At 45.9% G+C, this 19,154-nt stretch overlaps 1 protein-coding gene across 3 annotated transcripts in view; it reads left to right on the plus strand.

Moving 5' to 3' along the window:
* CEP85L (centrosomal protein 85 like) overlaps positions 1-19,154 on the plus strand; it is a 229,008-nt gene that overhangs the window by 157,291 nt on the left and 52,563 nt on the right. For all 3 annotated transcript variants that reach the window (XM_038767385.1, XM_038767401.1, XM_038767393.1), the window contains exon 4: positions 12,092-12,213. In XM_038767385.1, coding sequence (XP_038623313.1) covers positions 12,092-12,213 — 122 coding nt within the window. The remainder of the gene's footprint in view (positions 1-12,091; positions 12,214-19,154) is intronic.

Consider the following 19,154-nt stretch of genomic DNA (forward strand, 5'->3'; position numbering starts at 1 on the left):
TCTACGCTTCAGTTACCTCATCTGTAAAATGGGGATTAAGACTGTGAGCCCCACGTGGGACAATCTGATTACTTTGTATCTACCCCAGCACTTCAAACAGTGCTTGGCACATAGTAAGTGTGTAACAAATGCCGTCATTATTATTATTATTATTATTATTATTATTATTATTATTAGAAGGTGAACCCTTGGATGCTGAAGCCTCATGCGGTTTGTGGGAAGATGTCTTTCCCAGTGCAGGTGCGTTTCGGGGGGCATGGACCCTTGGGCCTTTGAGTCAAGCTCCTGGTTCAGCCTGAGAGAACCCCCCACCCCATCCTAATCACCAGGAAATCCCTGCTCCAGCAGCTGCTCAACCAGCCCCAGAGCAGACGGACAGAGCGGCCCCGAGTCCTCCTACTGTTTTAACCCAGCTGCTCCACTCGGCATCGTAGTGAGCCAAGGGGAAGTGAGCCATCAAGGGGAAGAAAAACCGGAGAAGAAAGGGAAGGCCTCACTGGCCACCCCCTGGAGCTGGACTCCAATTCTCTTCTCGACTCCCTTCACTCCACACTTCACTGCTTTCTCTAAGGTCACCAGTGGCCTACTTCTTATTCAGCCCATCGTTCATTCAATCATATTTATTGAGTGCTTACTGTGGGCAGAGCACTGTACTAAGTGCATGGGAGAGTACACTATAACAATGAACGGACACGATCCCTGCCCACAATGAGCTTTCAGTCTAGAGGGGGAGACAGACATTAAATAAATAAATTACAGATATGGACATAAGTGTTGTGGGGGAGTGGGGAGAATAAAGGGAGCAAGTCAGGGTGACACTAAAGGGAGGGGGAAAGAGGAAAGGAGGGCTTAGTGAGATCAAACGGCCTCTACTCATCCTAATCCTCTTTGACCTCTCAGCTGCCTTTGACACTGTGGACCATCCCCTTCTGGAAACATTACCTTGCCTTGGCTTCACTGATACTGTTCTTTCATGGTTCTCCTCCCATCTCTCTGCCTGCTCATACCCAGACTCTTTAGCAAGCTGTTTCTCTTCCTCCCCTCCAACAGTTGGGTGTCCCTCAGTGCTCTGCACACAGAAAGTGCTTAATAAAAATGCTCTTACTTGTACTGTTACTACAGGCCACAAAGAGGGTTTCCAGGAGGAGGAGACCTTGATTTTCCAGAGCTAAAGTCCCCTTTAAAACTTTTCAGGTGCTCTCATCGCTGTCATCCTCACCCAACATTATTTGGAACTCATTTGATGCTTAGTGCACTAAGTGGGAGAGCCCAATTTTTTCTTAATGATATTTAATAATAATAATAATGGTATTTGTTAAGTGCTTACTATGCACCAAGCACTGTTCTAAGCTCTGGGATAGATACAAGGTTATCAGGTTGTCCCATGTGGGGCTAACAGTCTTAATCCCCATTTTACAGATGAGGTAACTGAGGTACAGAGGAGTTAAGTGACTTGCCCAAAGACACACAGCAGACAAGTGGCGGAACCGGGATTAGAACCCACGACCTCCTACTCCCAAGCCTGTGCTCTTTCCACTAAGCCGTGCTGCTTAATAATGATGGTATTTGTTAATAATAATAATAATAATAAATGCCATCATTATTATTTGTTACTTACCATGTGCTAGACACTGTACTAAGCACTGGGGTAGATTCAAGCTAATCAGGTTAGACACAATCGCTGTCCCACATGGGCTAACGGTCTTAATCCCCAGTTTTCAGATGAGGTAACTGAGGCCCAGAGAAGTCAAGTGACTTGCCCAGGGTCTCCCAGCAGGTACATGACAGAGCCAGGATTAGAAACCAGAGCCTTTGACTCCCAAGCCCGTGCTCTACCCACTAGACCATGCTGCTTCAAAGCACCAGAGCAAATCAATTGAGTCTCAGGTGTCTATTGTAGTATACCTGCCACCTAATAGGGCTAGAACATGGACTGTGCCCACTAGATGAGATCAAAGCAAATGGGGATAGTGAGTTGTACTGAGGACAGGAAGAAATTGAGAGAGGAGGGAAGAGGGACAGAGAATTTCTCCCAGCAGAGGATGGGTATGCCAGCACTTAGGACAGTGCCCAGTGCTTAGTACAGTTCCTCCAGTGCATAGTACAGTGCCTGCCACATAGTAAGCGCTTAACAAATAGCCGAATAATAATTATTATTCTATCATTTATTTATTTTCATATTAATGTCTGTCTCCCACCCTCTAGACCGTAAACTCATTGTGGGCAGGGAATGTGTATGTTTATTGTTGTACAGTGATCTGCACATAGTAAGTGCTTAGTACATATGACTGAATGAATGAACATGGTTCTCCAGTTTGCAGTGAAGATGGGATAGGCTCCCGGGTTTGGGAGCACTGGCCACCGATCTGCCTTTTGTCTCTTGTGATGCCCAGATCCAGGGGAAGGAAGCCTCCTTCTCCTGAATCAATCAATCAATCAATCGTATTTATTGAGTGCTTACTGTGTGCAAAGCACTAGCGCTTGGGAAGTACAAGTTGGCAACATATAGAGACATCCTTAACCCAAATCTTTTCCACTGCTGCTGGCAGAAAGAAGAGCTGAGAGAATTCCACAGAGTAATGTGAAAAGAAATTGCCTTTTATAACCCCTTCTCGTGTTGTGCAAACACGCCTTCATCTCTCCCGGCATGCAGAAACTTAATCAGTTGTTGGCTTGCACAGGGACATGGCAGATCTGTTAATAATTTGCACTCTATCTTTCCTTTATCTGTTTCTTTCAAAATCCACTTTAGATTTCCGAGACACGGGGTGGCCGTGCATCGCCAGCCGATTCTAGGCGTAAATGGCGGGGGTGGGGTGGTGTTTTTCCCGTGCAGATCCCTGCGTAACGGCACCTATGTAGAACAGCTGTGGCTGTCTCATTTTAAGAATATTAAAACCATGAGCAGCCCCCCCAACTCTCCATCCAACCCGACGCTCCGCGCCTCCACCCACTCTGGCAGCAGCCCTGGAAGGAACAGAAAGAGGTATTGATAACAGAGTTCTCCCTCTCCCTCATGGGCAGGGATCAGGTGAACCAACTCTGGGAAGCAGAGGGTTCTAATCCCAACTCTGCCCCTCGTGACCTTGGACAGAATCACTTCACTCCTTTGGGCCTCAGGTTCCTCAGCTGGAAAATGGGAATTAAATTCTAGTCACACCTACCTAGATTGTGAGCTTCACGCAGGACAGGGACTGTGTCCAGCCTGATAACCTTGTGTCCGCACCAGTGCTTAGCGCAGTGCTTGGCGCAGTCAGCAGGATCGGGATGCTTATCTCGGTTCCACCACTTGTCTGCTGTATGATCCTGGGCAAGTCACCTGATTTCTCTGTGCTTCAGTTCTTTCATCTGTCTAATGGGGATGAAGACTGTGAGCCCCTTGTGGGAAAGGGGCTGTGTCCAACCTGATTTGCTTGTATCCACCCCAGTGCTTAGTACAGTGCCCTTATGTTGCCAACTTGTACTTCCCAAGCGCTTAGTACAGTGCTCTGCACACAGTAAGCGCTCAATAAATGTGATTGATGATGATGATGATGATGATGATGAAGTGCTTAACAAATACCACAATTATTATTATTATTGTTACTGTTATTTTTATGTGCTTAACAAATACCAGTAAAAACTCTATTATATTGTACTCTTCCAAACAGTACAGTTTTCTACACACAGTAAGTTCTCAGTAAATATCATTTTGTTAATTGAGTTGGGTTTTTTTAATGGTGTTTGTTAAGCACTTACTATGCTCTTCTAAGCTCTGGGGTAAGTGCAAGTGTGTCGGGTTGGATACAGTCCCAGCCCCACACGGGGTTTACAGTCTAAGTAGGAGGGAATAGGATTTAATTCCTATTTTCCAGATGAGATAACTGAGGCACAGAGAGACTAAGCGGCTTGCCCAAAGTCACACAGCAAACAAGTGGCAGGACTGGGATTAGAACCCAAGTCCTCAAACTCCCAGGCCCGAGCTCTTTCTACTGGGCCATGCTGAGTGACTGATATATATGTATATATGTTTGTACATATTTATTACTCTATTTATTTATTTATTTATTTATTTATTTTACTTGTACATATCTATTCTATTTTATTTTGTAGTATGTTTGGTTTTGTCTCCCCCTTTTAGACTGTGAGCCCACTGTTGGGTAGGGACTGTCTCTATATGTTGCCAATTTGTACTTCCCAAGCGCTTAGTACAGTGCTCTGCACACAGTAAGCGCTCAATAAATATGCTTGATGATGATGATGATGATGATGATAAATATCTGTCTCCCCCTTTAGACTATAAGCTTGTTGTAGGCAGGGAACACATCTACCAACTCTGTTGTATGGTGTTCTCCCAAGTGCTTCGTATACTGCTCTACATGCAGTAAATGCTCAATAAATACCACTGATTGACTGATTGTCAATGGGGCATCCGATCAGTCCCTGAAAATGAATCCCTTCAATTAAAACGGTGTGGCTATTGTGCTGAGGAATCATTTCCAGATTTTATAGTGTTTATGGTCTGTAAACCCCTTTATAGTCAATTGTACCAAAATCAACTGACCAGAATCGCTCATTCACTTTTCTCTAATTGGCACTAACAATAATGGGCAGCCGGAATCTTCCTCCTGGCCATTTATTTCTCAGCTGAAATAACTGAGGTAATCTTTTATCATTTGGCAGCTCCAAGATTTAGATAATGGAACTGGAACACACAAATTAAGTTAATTGCTTTATTGGTGATTTTCAGAGGACTGATCCGGTATGAAAAGGACAATTGCAGGGCTCTTTTGGTTGTTTTTCAGTTAAGCATATAGAGCATATTTTTCTTCTGATGGCTGGGCATTGTCAGTCAGCCAGTCGTATTTATTGAGTGCTTACTGGGTACTAAGCGCTTGGGAGAGTATGATAGAACAATAAGCAGACACATTCCCTGTCCATTGTGTGTGGTGATTGGGAACTGTACACCAGGTTATAAAAGACCTAGGCCCTGGCCTCAAGGAGTTAGCACCAATCCATTAATGGTATTTATTGAGCACCTTCTTCATGCAGAGCACTGAACTAAACCTTTAGGGAGGGTATGTACCTAGAGACTTGACAGACACAATTCCCTGCCCTCTTACAAGTCTAGGGGGAGGAGAAAGACACTGAAATAAATTACAGATAGGGGAAATGGAAAGTAGCAGTAGTAGAAGGACCTGGGTTCTAATCCTGGCTCTGCCCTTTGTCTGCTGTGTGATCTTGGACGAGTCACTTCACTTCTCGGGGCCTCAGTTACCTCATCAGAAAAATGGGGATTAAGATTGTGATTCCCAGGAGGGACATGGACTGTATCCAACCTGATGAACTTGTATCTACCCCCAGCGCTTCGTACAGCACCTGAAATAGTAAGCGCAAAACGAATGCCGTTAAAAGGAATGAATAAATATGTGAACTGCAGATCTGGAGGTCATGGGTTCTAATCTCAGCTCTGCCACTTGTCGGCTGTGTGACCTTGGGTAAGTCACTTCACTTCTCTCTGCTTCGGTTACCTCATCTGTAAAATGGGGATTAAGGCTGTGAGCTCCACTTGGGACAGGGACTCTGTCCAACCTGATTTGCTTATATTCCCCCTCCCCCCCATAGCACTCCCCCTCCAGGAGGCCTTCCCAGACTGAGCCCCTTCCTTCCTCTCCCCCTCGTCCCCCTCTCCATCCCCCCCATCTTACCTCCTTCCCTTCCCCACAGCACCTGTATATATGTATATATGTTTGTACATATTTATTACTCTATTTATTTATTTATTTTACTTGTACATATCTATTCTATTTATTTTATTTTGTTAGTATGTTTGGTTTTGTTCTCTGTCTCCTCCTTTTAGACTGTGAGCCCAATGTTGGGTAGGGACTGTCTCTATATGTTGCCAATTTGTACTTCCCAAGTGCTTAGTACAGTGCTCTGCACATAGTAAGCACTCAATAAATATGATTGATTGATTGATAGCACTTAATACAGTGCCTGGCATAGTAAGTGCTTAAAAAATACCATAATTATATTTTTGTTATGATTATATATGGTATCCTGAAGTGTCAAGTGGAGAGACATGACCAGGAGTTGGGGACAATTGCGATGTGGCAAATTTAGATGCAGGGGAGGGGTGTGAGCAGGTGTTTGAGATGGGAGAGTGCAGAGCTCAGTGCACTTAGGACATTTGCTAGGGAAGAGCGAAGAACAGAAGTTGGGATGTAGTGGGAAAAGAGAGTGGATGTATAGGAGGGAGACAGCTGTGAAGACCCCTGAAATAATAATCATTATGGTATTTGGTAAGCGCTTACTATGTGCCAAACGTTCTAAGCGCTGGAGTAGATACAAGTTAATCAGATTGGACACAGTCCCTGTCCCACATGGGGCTTACACTCTTAATTCCCATTTGCTGCTTGAAGAAGCAGCTTGGCTCAGTGGAAAGAGCCCAGGCTTTGGAGGTCACGGGTTCAAATCCCCGCTCCGCCACTTGTCAGCTGGGTGACTTTGGGCAAGTCACTTAACTTCTCTGAGCCTCAGTTCCCTCATCTGTAAAATGGGGGTTAAGACTGTGAGCCCCCCGTGGGACAACCTGATCACCTTGTAACCTCCCCAGTGCTTAGAACAGTGTTTTGTACATAGTAGGCACTAAATAAATGTCATTATTATTATTATTTAACAGATGAGGTAACTGAGGCCCAGTGAAGTGACTTGCCCAAGGTCACGCAGCAGACATGTGGCGGAGTCGGGATTAAAACCCAGGTCCTTCTGACTCTCAGGCTCGTCCTTTATCCACTGAGCCATGCTGCTGCTGGTGAAAATCAGCCCTCAAGGCCTTTTTGGTTAGTTTCCCATATCAGCGGTGGTTCCTGCGGGCAGATGGCTGATGGGGGAGCCCAGAAATGGGGAGTAGGGGCAGGAAATGTTTGGGAGATGGGGGCCCAGCCAAAGCAGTGGGTGTCAGGCGTTAACTATGCTGCAGCTGTGATGGAGGCTCTCTACTGACCGGACCGTGGAGAGAGAACAGAGCCAGAGCCGGATGGGTTCAACCCTGGGATTATCTGTAAACTACTTGCCGGAAGGGAATGTGTCTACCAATTCTCTTATAAGTGCTCAATAAATACGATCGATTGATTGATTGATTGATGTACTCTCCCAAGCACTTAGTACAGTGCTCCGAACACAGTGAGTGCTCAATAAATGCCACTGATTTCATTCATTCATTCAATCATATTTATTCAGCGCTTACTGTGTGCAGAGCACTTTACTAAGCGCTTGGGAAGTACAAGTTGGCAACATATAGAGATGGTCCCTACCCAACAACAGGCTCACAGTCTAGAAGGGGGATCTGGATCTCCCTCTTTAGACTATAAGCTCGTTATGGGCAGGGAACTGCTTACTCTCTTATATTGTACTCTCCCACATGCTTAGAACAGTGCTCTGCACATAGCGAGTGCTCAAAACCTTATTGAAAACACATCTCCTCCAAGAAGCCTTCCCTGACTAAGCCCTCCTCTCTTCTTCTCCCACTCCCTTCTGCGCTGCTCTTACTTGCTCCTTCATTCATCTTCCCTCCCTTCCCGACAGCACATATGTATATATCTGTAATTTATTTATTATAAATTTATTTATTTACTTATGTATTTCATTCATTCATTCAGTCATATTTATTGTGCGCTTACTGTGTGCATGTACTAAGCACTTGGAAAGTACAATTCAGCAACAGAGACAATCCCTGCCCACAACGGGCTTAATGCCCATCTTTCCCTCTAGACTGTGAGCTTGTTGTGGGCGGGAATGCATCTGTTTGTTGTTATATTGTACTGCTCCAAGCACTTAGTACAGTACTTTACACACAGTAAGCACTCAATAAATATGATTGAATGAATGAATAAATGCCATTGAGTGATTTTGATTTGGGTTTCTGGCCGAGGCCTTGGAATGGATGAAGCAGAAAGCGTGGCTGGAAGGGAGCTGAGGTAGTATAATGGGCAGCTTAAGGGAACAGAAGGCCTTCATTGTATTTGGACCAACTGGCTGTTATCATTCACAATGGAAACTATCTCCAACCCCCGCTCTGGGAGCATTCAGCACAGTGTGTTAGAAAAGTGTGCCATGGTTATTCTGGGCAACATTTATCAAGTATTCATAGTTAAAAAACCAAAAAAAAACCCCAAAACGAAACCCAAAAAACAACTTGGGCTTGGGAAGTGGAAAATAATTAGGTGTCTGGCACTGGTTAATTGGAACAGCTAGGCCACGGGATTTGTTTGAAGATTCTTTTAATGTCGACATGGTGAGTTTTAACAGAATTAATGCTGTCCCCAGATGGAAAATTGGTTTGGCGAATTGCAGGTTTTCCTCACGTATTCTGAAGCCTGGTCTGTAATCAATCAGTGAATCATTGGTTCCTGACAGTTGAGATTAGAGCGCTTGGCTGTCCCATTTTTATACTGGGAGACTGGTTCTGAAGCACATTTTTACAGAATTGTATGTTTTGCGAGTGGGGGATAGGGATTGTTTAATGGTGGATGGTTCAGTTCCAGCCTAGGGCCTGATCATGACCGGAGGCTAGCGATCCCAGGAGCGGTGTGGTGGGGGGTGGGAGGGCTGGGAGACTTGGTTGGTGAGGGTCAGGTGACTTCATAAGAGTGGGCCATGCCAAACTAAAGTCATTTCCTTCATGCTTTGGGGGTCCCAATTTCCCTCTGGGAGGTAGGTTGGCCTAGGAGACAGAACATGGGACAGGGAGACAGGAAATCTTAGATCCGGGCCCAACAGCATGGCTCAGTGGAAAGAGCATGGGCTTTGGAGTCAGAGGTCAGGGGTTCAAATCCCGGCTCTTGCCGCTTGTCAGCTATGAGACTTTGGGCAAGTCACTTAACTTCTCTGTGCCTCAGTTACCTCATCTGTAAAATGGGGATTAAGACTGTGAGCTCCCCGTGGGACAACCTGATCACCTTGTAACCTCCCCAGCGCTTAGAACAGTGCTTTGCATATAGTAAACGCTTAATAAATTCCATTATTATTACTATTACTATGTGGTCTCTAGGCTGTAAGCTCCTGGAGGGCAGGGAATGTGTCTACCAATCCTGTTCTGTTGTACTCTCCCAACCACTTAGTGCGATGCTGTACACACAGTAAGCACTCAATAAATGCGATTGCCTGGCCTTGGGGAAGTCACTGACGAATGAGCGAATGAATCAATCAATCAATGGTATTTATTGAGGGCTTACTGTGTGCAGAGCACTGTACTAATAGTATTTATTGAGCACTTAACTGTGCTAAGAACAGTGTACCAAGTACTTGGGGAAGTATAACAGAGTAGGCAGAGATGGCTCCTGTCCTCGCTGAGCTTACAATTTCACTTCTGTGCCTCAGTTTCCTCACCTGTAAAACGGGGTTAAAATCCCTGTCCTCCCTTCCTCTTAGATTGTGAGCCCCCGTCCAATCTCATTATTTTGTATCTATTTTGAGCTGAGCACAGTGTTTGGAGTATAGTACACTCCTAATAAATGAAATTGGTTTTCTTATTATCCTGTTTCTGTTGTGTTGAAAAGAATGGTCAAAGCATATATAGTTTAGGCTTTCCTTGAAGGAAAGAGTGTATGTGCTTAAATGAATAAATACCCTGTTGGCCTTAATAGTTGAAGCTTTATGCTAAAGACAGTGTGAATCTATCATCATCATCTATCAGTGGTATTTACTGTGTGCTTACTTTGTGCAGAGAGCCCACTGTTGGGTAGGGACTGTCTCTGTATGTTGCCAATTTGTACGTCCCAAGCGCTTAGTATAGTGCTCTGCACATAGTAAGCGCTCAATAAATACGATTGATGATGATGATGCAGAGCAATGAAGTAAGCACATGAGAATTTGCTGAGTTTCCTTTACATGCAGGGTGTTGCCCTGGGTACCTGCTGTGAGCAGAGCGCTGTCCCGGGAAATGCTTTGGAGCATACAATGAAAACAGAAGCACTGGTTCTTGCCTCTAAGGATTTTACCATTTATCCATGTACGTGGGTGGGACGAAAAGACTGATGCACAACTGACAACAAACGAACTCCCTGCCACACTGATGTCCCAGAAAGGAATTCTGAGCCCTGACTGCATCATTATTCCCTCACCCTCGGAGCCAGGCGACAGTGTTACTTCTGTAAATCCTTTGTTTCAGGCAACCTTTCTTTAGAGAAGCAGCGTGGCTAAGTGGAAAGAGCGCGGGTTTTGGAGTCAGAGGTCATGGGTTCAAATCCTGGCTCTACCAATTGTCAGCTGTGTGACTTTGGGCAAGACACTTAACTTCTCTGAGCCTCAGTTACCTCATCTGTAAAATGGGGATTAAGACTGTGAGCCCCCCATGGGACAACCTGATTATCTTGTAACCTCCCCAGTGCTTAGAACAGTGCTTTGCACATAGTAAGCACTTAATAAATGCCATTGTTATTATTATTATTATTTAAAGCATTCCTTAGAAACTGTCTTTTATGCCATCGGCTGACTCTCTACCCCAGACTCTGCATGCACTAAGCTTCTGCCATGGACTTCTAGCAGGTGTTGGGGCATGATGACAAGACTTCTGGGATGGCTTCAGAAGCCCCTTTCCAGGCCACAGCTTTTTTTTTAATTAAAAAAAAGGCATTTGTTAGGCACTTTGTGTGTCCCAGGCACTGGACTAAACACTGGAGCAGGTACAAGCTAATCAGTTTGGACACAGTCCCTGTCCCACATGGGGCTCACAGTCTTAATCTCCATTTGGCAGATGAGATAACCGAGGCACAGGGAAGTGAAGTGGCTTGCCCAAGGTCACACAGCAGGCAAGTGGCAGAGTAGGATTAGAACCCAGATCCTTCTGACTCCTAAGCCTGTGCTCCATCCACTAGGCCACGGTGCTTCTCACCATTGATCAGTAGGGGGGCTTTCGGCAAATCGTTTCACCTCTGTGTGCCTTTCACACAACAACGGTGTGATGAACGACAATGTGTGATGATCTCTGTTATGCACTTTAACCTCTTTGGGAAAAAAATTGGCCGACAGTGTGAAATGGTAGTGATGGTGTTGATGACTGATTTTCCTTTCCCTTTCCCCCCCCCCCCCCGCAAGATTTGACTTTTAGTAAACATTTAATTGGAAGAGCCCCCAGTATATAGTATAAATTATTTATATTAATGTCTGACACCACCTTCAGGTCCCAGCACTTACATACACATCCATCATTTATTTTAATGTCCGTCTCCTGTCTAGACTGTAAGCTCCTTATGAGCAGGGAATGTGTCTGCCAACTCTGTTATATAGTATTGTGCTAGGCACTTAGTACAGTGCTTTGCACATACTAAAGTGCTCAGTAAATATCATTGCTGCTGCTGCTGTTGATGATGATATGTAATAATAATAATAGTAATAATAATAGTGTTTGTTAAGCGCTGACCTTGATACAAGATCATCAAGGTTGTCCCATGTGGGGCTCACAGTCTTAATGCCCATTTTACAGATGAGGGAACTGAGGCACAGAGAAGCTAAGTGACTTTGCCCAAACTCATACAGCTGACAAGTGGCGGAGTTGGGATTAGAACCCATGACTTCAGACTCCCAAGCCTGTGCTCTTTCCACTGAGCCCTGCTAACCTCTTAATACTTGTGGTGAGCAGGCTTCGATTGATATTTGTGAAGCGCTTTCTTCATACTAAGCTCTGGAGTAGATACAAGCTAATCATTTTGGACACAGTCCCTGTCCTACATGGGGCTCCCAGTCTTAATCGCCATTTTACAGATGAGATAACTGAGGTGTACCTAGGTTGCTGCCACTTCTCGCCATGATTAATGTTTTCATTTTATCAATCAGTCAATGGTATTTATTGAGCTGTTACTGTGTGCAACACACTCTACTAAGCACTTGGGAAACTCCAAGAGTGTTGGTAGACATGATCCCTGCCCAGGAAGGATGTTAGCATTCACCCACAGAAGGGAAAACCTGAACCAGAAGCACATTTAAATGTAGGAAAATGATTTTGCCCGACTTTCCAAAGATGGGAATCTCTCACTTGGGCTTCTCAGAAACAGAACAAGGCTCCTGGGCCATTCTGTAGGCTTTTTCCAATAAGAGTACTATTTCTCTGCAGGCTCTTACCGGCTCATCTCGCCAGGCTCATCTGGCCTCTGGCTACCAAGACTTTGGTAACTGGGAGTCCCTGCTAAAAATCAAAGAAGGACTGCTGAAGCAAAAGGAACTTGTCATTGATCGGTGAGTATGGAATTTTCTGTTTCTGCGGTCGCACATGGTGGTTATATTGCGGGGTGCCTGACTGCGAAGGGACGGTTGACTCCATCTCCCAGCTCATCGGGAGGGGCGGGTGGTTTGCTCAGGGAAGGTTCTCCATGGGATTCATCTTCTGTCGGCAGTCAGCAGCAGAAATATCTGTTTATTGTTATATTCATTCATTGAGTCATATTTAGAGAGCTCTTACTGTGGGCAGAGCACTGTACTGAGCATTTGAGAGAGTACCATACAACAATAAACAGGCATATTCCCTGCCTACAATGAGTTTATAGCTTAGGCGGGGAGACAGACATTAATATAAATAAATTACAGATGTGTACGAGTGCTGAAGGGCTAGGAGCGGGGAAGAATAAAGGGAGCGAGTCAGGGCAATGCCAAAGGGAGTGGGAGAAGAGGAAAGGGGGGCTTAGTCAGGGAGGCCTCTTGGAGGAGATATGCCTTCAAAAGGCTTTGAAGAAGGGGTGAGTAATCATCAGATTTGAGGAGGGGGGGCACTCCAAGCCAGAGGCAGAATGTGGGCGAGGGGTCAGTGGCGAGGTAGAAGAGATTGAGGTGAGAAGGTTAGCACTGGAGGAGCAGAGTGTGTGGGCTGGGTAGTGGTAGGAGAGTAGCGAGGTGAGGTAGGAGGAGGAGAGGTGATTGAGTGCTTCAAAGCCAGTGATGAGGAGTTTTGTTTAATACTATTTTTCTGTATTTTTCTTCTCCTATTGACACCCACGCCCATCACCCCTGTCAGCTGTTCCGGACATTTAACTCCCTCCTCAGGCCCCCTTCCTCCCCCTCCTCCATCCCTCACCCACAACGATCTGGCTACCTACTTCATTAGTAAAGTTAAAACCATCTGGTGTGAGCTCCCCAAAGTCACCCCTCCCCCTTCCCCATCCCCCCCCCACTCTCAATTCTCTGCGCTACTTTCCCATCCTTCCTAGCCGTATTTTCAGATGAGATCTCCTCCCTCCTCTCAAGTGCCACCCCATCCACCAGTGCTTTGGACCCCATTCCCTCTCATCTTATGAAAACTCTCACCCCTTCCCTCCTCCCCTCCTTAACTTCCATCTTCAACCTCTCACTCTCCACTGGTTCCTTCCCCTCTGCCTTCAAACATGCCCACGTCTCCCCGCCAAAAACCCCTCTCTTGACCCCACTGCTCCTTCTAGTTATCACTCCATCTCCCTCCTACCCTCCCTTTCCAAACTCCAGAACGAGTCATCTACACTCGCTGCCTCGAATTCTTCAACTCCAACTCTCTCCTATACCCCCTCCAATCTGGCTTCCGTCCCCTGCACTCCACCAGAACTGCTCTCTCAAAGGTCACCAATGACTTCCTTCTTGCCAAATCCAATGGCTCCTTCTCTATCCTAATCCTCCTTGACCTCTCAGCTGCCTTTGACACTGTGAACCATCCCCTTCTCAACACACTATCCAACCTTGGCTTCACAGACTCCGTTGTCTCCTGGTTCTCCTCTTATCTCTCCGGCTGTTCATTCTCAGTCTCCTTCGCGGAATCCTCCTCCCCGTCCCATCCCCTTACTGTAGGGGTTCCTCAAGGGTCAGTTCTTTGTCCTCTTCTGTTCTCCATCTATATTCACTCGCTGGTGATCTCATTCATTCCTACAGCTTCAACTATCATCTCTATGCTGATGACACCCAAATCTACATCTCCACCCCTATTCTCTTCCCTCCCTCCAGGCTCATATTTCCTCCTGCCTTCAGGACATCTCCATCTGTATGTCTGCCCACCATCTAAAATTCAACATTTCCAAGACTGAGCTCCGTATCTTCCCTCCCAAAGCCTGTCCTCTCCCTGACTTTCCCGTCACTACCATCCTTCCCATCTCACAAGCCTGTAACCTGGGTGTCATCCTTGACTCTGCTCTCTCATTCACCCCTCACATCCAATCCATCACCAAAACCTGCCGGTCTCACCTCCACAACATTGCCAAGATCCGTCCTTTCCTCTCCATCCAAACCGCTACCTTTCTGGTTCAATCTCTCATCCTATCCCGACTGCATTGGCCTCCTCTCTGCTCTCCCATCCTCCTATCTCTCTCCACCTCAGTCTATACTTCACTCTGCTGCCTGGATTATCTTATCTTTGTACAGAAATGCTCTGGGCATGTCACTCCCCTCCTCGAAAATCTCCAGTGGTTGCCTATCACCCTCCGTATCAAGGAAGAACTCCCCACTATTGGCTTCAAGGCTGTCCATCCCCTCATCCCCTCCTGCCTCACCTCCCTTCTCTCCTTCTCCAGCCCAGCCCGCACCCTCCGCTCCACCGCTAACCTCCTCACTGGGCCTCGTTCTCACCTGTCCCGCCATTGACCCCCAGCCCACGTCCTTCCCCTGGCCTGGAATGCCCTCCCTCCATACATCTGCCAAACTAGCTCTCTTCCTCCCTTCAAAGCCCTAGTGTGAGCTCACCTCCTCTAGGAGGCCTTCCCAGACTGAGCACCCCTTTTTTCCTCTCCTCCTCCTCCCCTCGCCCACCCTATCCCCTTCCCCTCCCCATAGCACTTGTGTATAGTTGTACATATTTATTACTCTATTTTATTAATGATGTGTATGTAGCTATAATTTTATTTATTCTGATGATATTGACACAGGTCTACTTGTTTTGCTTTGTTGTCTGTCTCCCCCTTCTAGACTGTGAGCCTGTTGTTGGGTAGGGACTGTCTCTATATGTTGCTGAATTATACTTTCCAAGTGCATAGTACAGTGCTCTGCACACAGTAAGCACTCAATAAATATGATTGAATGAATGAATGATATGGAGGTGGATGGGCAACTGGAGTTTCTTGAGGAGCAGGGAAATATGTCCTGAACATTTTGGTAGAAATATGATCCGGGCAGCAGAGTAAAGTATGGACTGGAGTAGGGAGAGACAGGAGGTTGGCAGGTCAGCAAGGAGGCAGATACAGTGATCAAGATAGGAGAGGATAAGTGATTTTATTAACGTGGTAGCAGTTTAGATGGAGAGGAAAAGGTGGATTTTATTGATGTGGTGAAGGTGAAACCGATTTTCCCAAGGGTTTAGTAAGCGCTCAATAAATAGAATCGAATGAACGAATGTATTAAATGGGAAGAAATGGGCCCATCAGTTAGTAAACCTCTCTGCCAGTCCCGCATGGTTAACTCTTCCAGTCAGACTTGAAACCAACCCGAACAGTCTAAGTATCATAATCATTGGGCTAGACTGTGTCTGCTGGGCGGAAGGCTGCTGAGTCTTTGGCTCTGTGGGGGACTATGGGGCCCGCGAGGCTCTTTGAGCCCTGGGGCTTCCACCCATCTTTGGGTTATTACTGGGCTATATTACTGGGCCAACTCCATGATGTGATTCATAATGAGGTGCTTGTCTTAATATGTGAGCCTCCTGCGTATACCCATCAGAGTTCTTTAGTACTTCCTGGATGTCTTGAGGATTTTCGTTGGTGAGCTGGAGTAAATAGTTCCTCAGTGGTGAAGAAGTGCTCTCTGACACTGGCTTCTTCGTCCTTCATCGCGTTCTCAAGCCCAACAGCCTGGACGAGGTGATCAGGATTGTCCTCACCCCACCAAGGGTCAGCGGGATCCTTTAACTCTAATGCCAATGATCATATCGGTATTTATCAAGCGCATCCTGAGCACAGAGCACGGTACTCAGCACTTGGGAGAGTATGATATATGAGAGTTGGTAGATGCGTTCTCTGCTCACAAAGAGCTTACAGCCTAGAGGGGAAGGCAGATGTTAATATAAATAAACTAATTATGGATATGAGCATAAGTGCTGTGGGGCTGAGGGTGGGCTGACTTGGTGTAAATCCAAATTCAAGGGTGATGCAGAAGGGAGTGAGAGAAGAGGAAATGAGGGGCTTAGTCAAGGCAGGGCCTGCTGCTGGGAGGGCCACACTGTGGTTAACGTTGCTGTTGGTGCCCCTAGATTGGATCAATCAATCAGTCAGTCAATCAGAGGTATATAATGAGTGCTTACTGCGCAGTAAGAGTCAGACCAGGAAGACTTTGAAGGGGATCTTCCTGGCAGTGGTGAGTAGTGAGGCGAGTTTCCACCCTAAGCTTTCTCCCTTTCTTCCTTTTCTTCTTGAAGATGGAGATAACTCCGAAGCCCCATGGCATCTCCTCAGCGTTTCTTAGGTTGAGGGCTGACCTCTGTGGGCTGTTTAAAGCTCAGGTCCTCTTGCCTGGAGATTTCTGCGGGGACGCCATCATACCCAGGTGCTTTGTCCCTCCCTTTCCTGACTCTGAACAAAGAGGTTTAGCAGGAGGCTTCTTGCAGGTGACCCATCCTGGACATCTTCCACCTAGGAGATAAATAACCAAGAGGGCAAATTTCTGAGCCTTTTTCTTTTCTCTAGAAACTGTGTTGTTTGTAGCTGGATTCAGAGACCAGTTCATGATCATGAGCAGCTTTCCCATTGCATTAAGGAAGTGGACTCTGCCACTTGTCTGCTGGGTGACTTTGGTAATGTCAGTTCACTTCTCTGTGCCTCGGTTACCACATCTGTTAAATGGAGATTACAACTATGAGCCTCATGTGGGACATGGACTATGTCCAATCTGATTAACTTGTATCTACCCCAGCACTTAGCATTCATTCAGTCATATTTATTGAGCACTTACTGTGTGCAGAGCACTGTTCTAAGTGCTTGGGAGAGTGTAATATAACAGTAAACAGACACATTCCCTGTCCACAGCGAGCTTACAGTCTAGAGGGGGAGACAGAGTAATATAAATAAATAAATTACAGATATGTAAACAAGTGCTTTGGGGCTGGTGGGGGTGAATAAAGGGAGCAAGTCAGGGTGACGCAGAAGGGAATGGGAGAAGAGGAAAGGGGGGCTTAGTCAGGGAAGGACTCTTGGAGGAGATGTGCCTTCATAAGGCTTTGAAGACAGGGAGAGTAATTGTCTTTCGGATTTGAGGAAGGAGAGCATTCCGGGCCAGAGGCAAGATGTGGACGAGGGGTTGGCGGTGAGATAGATGAAATCAAGACACAATGAGAAGGTTAGCACCAGAGGAGCAAAGTGTGTGGGCTGGCTTGGAGTAGGAGAATATCAAGGTGAGGTAGGAGGAGGGAAGGTGATTGAGTGCTTTAAAGCCCGTGGTGAGGAGTTTTTGTTTGATGCGGAGGTGGATGGGTAACCACTGGAGTTTCTTGAGGATTGGGGTGACAGGTCATGAACGTTTTTGTAATATGTGGTATGGACTGGAGTGCAGAGAGACAGAAAGCTGGGCGGTCAGCAAGGAGGTTGATACAGTAATCAGGATGGGATAGGATAAGTGATTAGTACAGTGAAGTGATTAGAAGAGTGCCTGGGTCATAGTATGCACTTACAAATACCATAAAAAAGAGGGGTGGAAAAATCAGCTCCTTAAGGGGAAGTCAGGAGTTCAAAGTGTTCTGTAGTGTTTTAGTTTAATAAACATAAACACCAGATCTGCATCTAACAAAAATACAGAGTTGGATGGGCAGACCTAAGCAGCAGAAAAAGCAGCAGCTCTCTGGGATGTGACCTGTGTGGAGTCGGGGGAAGAGAGACCGAGACCTTTCAACCAGGTTACAGTAACCCAGCTGATGGTCACATTGGAAAATGTTTAAGCTCAGTGTGACGGGGAGATGCTCTTGAGACTGTCAATATTGAGCAGGTGGAGAAAAAAAGTAATTAACTGTGCCTAAAGACTGGAAATCGCCAGTGGCAGCCAAGCAAACATAACGGTTCTGGTCTTGCCAGAATCTTCATTCTGCCCTTCCCACCCCCCATCTGCCATGGAGTTGAAATGATTCTGCAGATCTTCCATGTCAGTGGTACTGCCTAAACTAAGTGAGGGGGACTTTAAGGTTTCGGTGGGACTTTCATTTCCTTTGGGTAATTAGAAGACGACTCTGTGTTTAATCGGCTGCAGCAAAGAGCATGTTTCTGCTTTTTGAAAATGCTTTTTTCTGTTGTTGTTTGAGCCACATTACCTCCACAAGAAACAGCATATAAATAACACTTCTGTAGCCCCTCCAGCCAACAAACCTCCACAATAGCAAATGTGTCTGGTTTACCAACCTTTAAGATAATTTCTGTGTTCCCAAACCTGGCAGTTTTAGAATAACAAATTTTCAGGTTAGAAGACATTAATCTTGGGTGCTCTGGGGTCTGTTAAAACCAGAGAGGTAGTTACCACTTAATGGCTTGAAGCAGAAACGTAGTAACTGGACCCTTGAAGCTGTTACAGAGGTGATCAACTTAGCCACAGAGCAGTTTGTCTTAGGCCACCATGACTCCAGGCATTGAACTCCCCCAGCCCTTCCCAGGGGCAACTCCCTGACTCACATATAGAATGCAAACTTTAATAGTAACAATAATAATAATAAAATAATTTTGGTTTTTGTTAAGAGCTACGTGCAAAGCTCAGTACTAAGCGCTGGAGTAGATAGAAGAGAATCAGATCAGACTCAGTTCTTGTCCCACATGTGGTCACGGTCTAAGTAGGAGGGAGAATAGGTATGTCATTCCTATTTTTCAGATGAAGAAACTGAGGCTCAGAGGAGTGAAGAGACTGGCTCAAGGTTACCCAGCAGACAAGTGACAGAACTTAGAGAAGCAGTGTGTTCTGGGAGTCAAGGGGACCTGGGAACATGTCTGCTGTGTGATCTTGGGCAAGTCACTTCATTTCTTTGGGCCTCAGTTACCTCATCTGTAAAATGGGGAGTAAGAGTGCGAGCGCCATAGGGGAAAGGGACTGTGTCCAACCTGATAGACTTGTATCTACCACAGTGCTTAGAACAGTGTTTGGCACATAGTAAGCACTTAACAAGCATTATTATTATTATTTTTTTTTAATTAGAGTTGTCTGCCAGGCCTGTGCTTTACCCTGGCCTGACTGGAAGAGCTGTGGTGGGGCTGGCAGCTTACGAAGATGGG

The sequence above is a fragment of the Tachyglossus aculeatus genome, chromosome 2 (genome assembly GCF_015852505.1).
Source record: "Tachyglossus aculeatus isolate mTacAcu1 chromosome 2, mTacAcu1.pri, whole genome shotgun sequence".
Lineage (NCBI taxonomy): Eukaryota > Metazoa > Chordata > Mammalia > Monotremata > Tachyglossidae > Tachyglossus > Tachyglossus aculeatus.